Below are 6,806 nucleotides of genomic sequence, written 5' to 3'. Positions count from 1 at the left end.
CTGACCTCAAGTGATACGCCCGCCATGGCCTCTCACAGTGCTGGGATTACAGGTGTGAGCCACCGTGCCTGGCCTACAACTAAATTTTTTAAATATCACAATTTGGTTTACATATTATAATCAAAATTAGAAAACAGGGTTCAATCAAAATTCCCTTTTAGCAAAATTTTCTATAAAAGACACCTACACATCTAAGAAATATGGGACCACCCCCCACATTCCCCGCAAGTCACACAAAAGGTTGCAGTCATAGCTTTGCACTAAAACTTCTGCCACCATATAGGGAGGAGCTAGGACCAGAGAAGAAAGCCATCTAGACAGTGAATGGATATACTCATGTCATTGTGACATTCAATCAACCATTGTTTTTGAAGCATCTCCTATTAGTGTATAAATCAAATGTCAGTTGATGCATAGCATCAGATATCCTGAAACAAGTTAGGTTTTGAATGCATAAAGTATCCTGGGGAATAAACTGAACTCTACATGGTAAAGAAGAGTAACAAATGAAAGTACCTGGCACCTGCAATTAAACCTACAGGCATGACTTTTCCATAGTAGTAGGATCTCAATCCCAAAACACCAACAAAAGTAACAGATGTAGCAGCTGAAAAAGATACAAAGAAGGGTCAAAACTCATTACATCTTCTACCCAGGGAAATCAGAAGTGGACCAAGCCCCACCCATCTCTCAAGGGTCACACCTCATCCTATGCTTATTCCTCCTTCTCCAAGTGGAGGGAGATTACTGGCTGCCCACATCCTATGGGTCCAAGTACCAATACTGGCCAAACAGGGCCCTTCACAGCCTGGGCCCTGCCTGCCCTTCCAGCCTGCGCCCTGCCTGCCCTTCCAGCCTCATCTCTTACCACTCATCTTCTGCAAAACCCCCCCTTTAGCCATCAATGTGTTACTTTTCTCCAAAATGCTGCTGTTTCTCACGCCCTGCAGACACTATTTCCTCTACCCTGCATGCAATTCCCACTGGGTAACTGTCAAAGCACCTACTACACGTCAAGCGCTGTGCTAGGTCCTGGAGAATAAAAAGGTAATGGTAACTGTCTCTGCCCTTTTACAGTGCTTCAGGTCTGATGGGACAGACTTTAAACAATCACACAAAGAAAAACAAGGTACAATTTGTGCTTCAGGTATAATTGATGCTACACAAAAAAGCTCAACATGGGATCAACCTATTCAGGGAGATCATGCAAGGCTTTTAGTCAAGGAAGTGAAGACTGGCCGAGATCTGAAATTACCGGAATTAATAAGCTGAAGGATGGGAATGCCCTTTCCAGAAAGGCAGAGGGGACAGTACATGCAGAGGCCCAGGGGTTGACAAGGAGCATGGCACATTCACCCTAAATGGCCATTGTGGCACAGAAGTCAAGATGCAGTCTGCAAGTAAGAGGGGCCAGGCCACATGGAGCCTTGAAGGCCGTACTAGAGATTGGGTTTTCATCACAAGAGCAATGAGAAGCTATTAAAAGCTACTAAGCAGAAGGATGCATCAACAGAGTTGCATTATTATTATTATTTTTTGAGACAGTCTCACTCTGCAACACAGGCTGGAGTGCAGTGGCATGATCTCAGCTCACTACAACCTCTACCTCCCCAGTTCAAGCAATCCTCAAGTCTCAGCCTCCCAAGTAGCTGAGACTACAGGCACCTGGCATCGTGCCCGGCCAATTTTTTTTAATTTTAGTAGAGACGGGGTTTCATCATGTTGCCCAGGGTGGTCTGAAACTCCTGAGTTCAGGCAGTCCGCCTGCCTTAGCCTCCCAAAGTGCTAGGACTACAGGCGTCAGCCACTGCACCCAGTCCAGAGTTGCATTTTGAAAGCATAGTTCTAGCTGTACCATACAGAACAAACTTCAGGGAAACTAGAGGGTACATGGGGATACCAGCTAAGGAACGTCCTTGGGGATGCAGGTAAGAAAGACGGGATAACTGGGACTAAGACGATGGTTGTGCAGATGAAAAAGAGGACAACTCAGGATAAGGGCTGGAGATAGTGTCGAGAAGACCTGCTGATGGATTAGTCAGAAAGGGGGCGGTGGAGGGGAAAGAGAGCAATCAAGACCCGAATGGATGGAGAACAGTAGACAGGAGGAGTGTGTGGCCATGAGGTTAGGTCCGGGCAGATTCCTGGAGACATCTGAAGGAAAGTGGGCAAATGAATACATGAGAATCCAGCCTGGAGGAGAGACAAATTTGTGTCATTTGTGTACTGGTGGAAACGAAAGGCATAGGCTTTGATGATACTTACAAACTGTCAAGTGAGTAGACAAAAAGAGCCTGAAGAACTTCAATGTCTAGTGGCCAAAAAGGAAAATGAGTTGCCAAAAGAGAATGAGAGGATAAAAAGGGAAACCAGGAGAATGGAAAATGATTGGTCAACCATGCTGAGAACTGCTAAATGGCCAAGTAAAATGAGGACTGAAAAATGTAGATTGGATTTTGTACAAACACAGGTCACTGGCAGCCTCAGGGAGAGCTGTTCCACAAACACAGGGACAGAAACGGAGACTGAGATGGGCTGATCATGTGGGATGGGAGAGGAAGCATAAATGATCTTTTTCTTTTTTGAAACGGAGTTTCGCTCCTGTTGCCCAGGCTGGAGTACAGTGGCTTCATCTCGGCTCACTGCAACCTCCACCTCCCAGGTTCAAGTGATTCTCCTGTCTCAGCCTCCCGAGTAGCTGGGATTACAGGTGCCAGCCACCACGCCAGGCTAATTTTGTATTTTTAGTAGAGACGGGGGTTTCTCCATGTTGGTCAGACTGGTCTCGAACTCCCGACCTCAGGTGATCCGCCTGCCTCGGTCTCCCTAACTGCTGGGATTACAGGCGTGAGCCACCGCGCCCAGCTGCATAAATGATCTTTAAGAAGTTTTTGGTCTACCGCCATACCACCGCTGAACATGCTCGATCTTGTCTGCTCCCAGAAGCTAAGCAAAGTCGGTCCTGCATGGTACCTGGATGGGAGAATACCACCTCACCTTGGGGGAAATACCAGGTGCTGTAGGCTTGTGGCCTCCCACTCCCTCCCTCTTGCCCTCTTGGCTGGGCACGGTGCCTCACAGCTGTAATCCCAGCACTTTGGGAGGCCGAGGCGGGCAGATCACCTGAGGTCAGGAGTTCCAGACCAGCCAGGACAACATGGCGAAACCCTGTATCTGCTAAAAATACAAAAATTAGCCTGACGTGGTGGGAGGTGCCTGTAATCCCAGCTACCTAGAAGGCTGAAGCGGGAGAATCGCTCGAACCCAAGAGGCGGAGGTTGCAGTGAGCCAAGACCGCGCCACTGCACTCCAGCCTGGGCAACAAGAGCGAAACTCTGTCTCAAAAAAAAAAAAAAAAAAAAAAAAAAAAAAGAAGTTTATGAAGAGGAAAGAGACAAGCACATCTGAATATCAATGGGTGGATCCACCTAAAAGGAGGACTATAAATACAAGACAGGATCCTTGCCGGTGTAAAGGTCTGGAGAAGGTCAGGGAGAAGACACCCAAAGCCCAGAGGAGGACACTGGTGTTGGACAGGAGGGAAAACAGGACGAGGTAAGGCTTGGAGATTAAAGGTTCCAGGGAATCCCCACCTGATGGCTGCTGTTTTTTCTCTACAACAGGCATGAGGTCATTTGCTGAGTGGAGCAGGATCAGAGAAAGGGAAAAAGTAGGCTCAAAGTCATTCTGCAGCATGAGGGAGGGAGCTGTTAGGCAGAGACGGGCCCTGGACACACCTCCTTCCCCAGCACACCCCATTAGCCATCACTGACCTCCCTTCCCAACCCCAGCTGACGTGTACAGATCACATGGCTTCTCCCTCCCACATGGCACTCATTCTCACATGGGGTTTGTGGAGACAGTGAGGAACCCACACTCCTAGCAGCGTCTGACACATGGGTGGAGTCCCACAGAAATGTGCTGAAGGCCCCCCTGATAAGAACTCCTCGGTCCCCCACCCCACTCACTGTCCATGCCGCTCACAGGGTACATTTCCAGGCCTGCTTCTATGCTCATGTCTTACTTCCCCAGTGAAGTCAGTTGAAAGCTCCTTGAAGGCATGGCCTATGTCTTACATATTTATTTAGCTGACTGCTCAAGAGGTGATTTTCAAACGGGAAAAACGCAACGTGGATGTAAACCTAACCCAGATGTGTGATATTTTAGTGATGCTGAGGCCAATGGTTTTCAGCGGAAAACCTCAACGGTTGACACACATTTGTCTTACACAAGTTGAACGCTAATTTTACTGGGTAAATACGGGTAATACAAGTTTGATGCTAATTCTACTGGGTAAACACTGAAAATGAGGCCCACAGAGGATGGATGATTTTCTGAGAGTCACACAATTCATGAGGTATGGAAATCTTTCCACATTCTCTACATAAATGATAAACAGGAACCAGGACAATTCCCGCCACCCTTCTCCTATTTTCAAACTTTCTGGGGACTTGGACTTGGAGAAGCAGTGAAACTGTAGTAAATTAAGTGTGAAGAACTCGCTCCATCCCACCAAACCAGGGTCTTTTGGCAAAGAGTACTGCAGATACACGACTGCCCTAAGGAGCCGCTGAAGCAGACATACCTAGGAAAGGCCAAACGTTCCTTGGATCCTGAGACAGCTGGTAAGAACCCAGGCCGGCTAGGCTGCCGAAGAGCAGTCCCGCAGCCAGGGCCGGCACCCTGCCTAGAGGGAAGCAAACACAGCTTGCATTGTAATGTCAGGCACTTATTTCACTAACGGAATCCACCAGACCCCCTGCCCTACAAAGGAGGACAGCACAGAGAACTCTCAACACAGCTCATAGCCAAGGTGGACCCAAGCAGGAAGATGTTTCGGGGAGTGTGCTCTCTTCTCAGGGAAGTCAGGGTCTTCCCACCCCATTTTTCTCTCCTCTAACAGGCGGGGCACTTCCATCTAAGGAAAGGAAAGAAGGCCATCTTCCCTCCTTAGATGGAACTATGGCTAGGCCTTCTTTCTAAACAGGCCTGATTAACCATGAAGGGCTGGAACTGTGTACAGGCAGGACCTCCAGCATATCACAAAAGGAGAGGGAAATAGGGCCAGTCAATTAAATAAAATTACAAAGACCTGGAGAATAAGAATTCTGGTGCAGGGGTTGGGGTGGGAATGCAGGCAAGGACTAGGGGGCAGAAACAAGCACAGCCACTCACACACCCCTGCCTGGCCTAATGAGGAGACTTCAAAATACCAGTCTGTGCAGACCAGAGGTTTCCTCCTACCTGAGCCCAGAGATGGCACTTGGGGGTCGTGGCTGATGCATGGTAGTCAATGATAATAACAAACTACAACCACCCCTGCCTATCTTTAGATAAAGAGGCAAAAACAAGTAATTCCACAAGAGGCCTGGCTCAGCTTCGCCAGATAACCAGAAGGCAAGTGCAGGAGCTGCAACACTGACAAGGAAGCCTGCACTCCAGCTTGGGGACCTACAGCAAACCTAACTCAAACGAGCTTGCTTCTCAGGGGTACCCGGGCACTCACATTTCACTGGAACAACGTGAAGATGTTAAGAGGCTAAGTAACAACAAAACCATACCTGTTTTTACATAGCCAACGATCCCACCAGAAACAACCAGTGCTGTGTAGCCAAAGCCAAACCAATGCAAAGGCACTCTGAAAACACGAGAGAGAAGTCAGTGCTAACCTGGCTTTAAAAACAAACCGTATTGTCATAGGATGGGAGTAAAAGATAATCATTCCCCACAGGTTCTATCACTGAAAATAAGGCCCACAGAGGTTGGATGACTTTCTGAGAGTCACACATCTCAGCAAAGCCAGAGCTTGGGACTCAAACCCAAGTCTCTGGCCCACAGGTCCAGTGATCCTCCCATCCCCCACGCAATCCCAGGCAGTCTACTCTTAGGGTTCTTTTCAGCTGAGGAAAGGAACTCTGGTTTCCAGAAGCTCCTGGCTACTCCATACCCATTTACTGTCCACTCACAATGGGAAGGGGCTCTTCTCCATTCTTCTCTTCTCAGTCCAGAAAAGAGAACAAGAATCTGGGGAAAACAAGCTGCATCAGTAGTGGTTAAAAGCACAGCTCTCCAGCAGTCCGAAAGAAGTGTGTCCAACCCGCAAGCTACGCAACCTAAATCTCAGTATCCTTCATGTACCATGAGGATAACACTGGTACCAATTTCCTGGGGCTGTTGTGAGCATTCAATGGATGACACATGCAAAGGTGCTTAGCACATAGTAACGCTGAACAGATGCCGATCATTTCACATAGGCCCACAGGAAACTCAGCAAGATCCACTGACCAACTCTATAATCAGGGAATGTGTTAGCCATTTCATCAAGTACTCCCGTTATCACTAAATCGGAAAGCAAATACTACCGTGCCCTTAATCCAACTACTTTCATGTCTCTTTCGGGGGGAGGCAGGGGTGTTGCTTTTTGTCCCTGCTGCAACAGGCAATTTCAATACTCAAGTTTTTTAGAAACTTCTGCATCCAACTCACAGTTCTTGGTAGGAGGGCAGAAGAGGGGGTAAAATATACAAAAACTCAAGTCAAAATCACAGGCGACATTGCAACCTTGGAAAAACAGCTCGTATTTTCTTACAGAAAAGCATCCTGTATGCAGTGAGCCTAACAAGATGGAAAGCAATGCATACCCCGTTTATTCTGTTTAAAGGATTAGGCCAGGCAAGCTCGCTCACGCCTGTAATCCCAGTACTTTGGGAGGCCCAGGCAGGCGGATCACCTGAGGTTGGGAGTTCGAGAACAGGTTGGCCAACATGGTGAAACCCATATTCTATTAAAAAATACAAAAAAAAAAA

At 47.8% G+C, this 6,806-nt stretch overlaps 1 protein-coding gene across 1 annotated transcript; it reads right to left on the bottom strand.

Moving 5' to 3' along the window:
• Positions 1-402: 402 nt before the first annotated feature.
• TMEM14B (transmembrane protein 14B) lies at positions 403-6,010 on the bottom strand. The gene is given in 5 exon segments (XM_011962683.1): positions 403-506; positions 509-607; positions 4,586-4,687; positions 5,562-5,638; positions 5,967-6,010. Coding segments are annotated over 5 exon segments (405 nt in total). The 5' UTR covers positions 5,990-6,010.
• Positions 6,011-6,806: the final 796 nt, after the last annotated feature.

This window comes from Colobus angolensis, unplaced genomic scaffold, assembly GCF_000951035.1.
Source record: "Colobus angolensis palliatus isolate OR3802 unplaced genomic scaffold, Cang.pa_1.0 Scaffold6, whole genome shotgun sequence".
NCBI classification, from domain to species: domain Eukaryota; kingdom Metazoa; phylum Chordata; class Mammalia; order Primates; family Cercopithecidae; genus Colobus; species Colobus angolensis.
The sequence above is the reverse complement of the archived record's forward strand: the minus strand, read 5'-3'. Positions and strand labels throughout refer to the sequence as shown.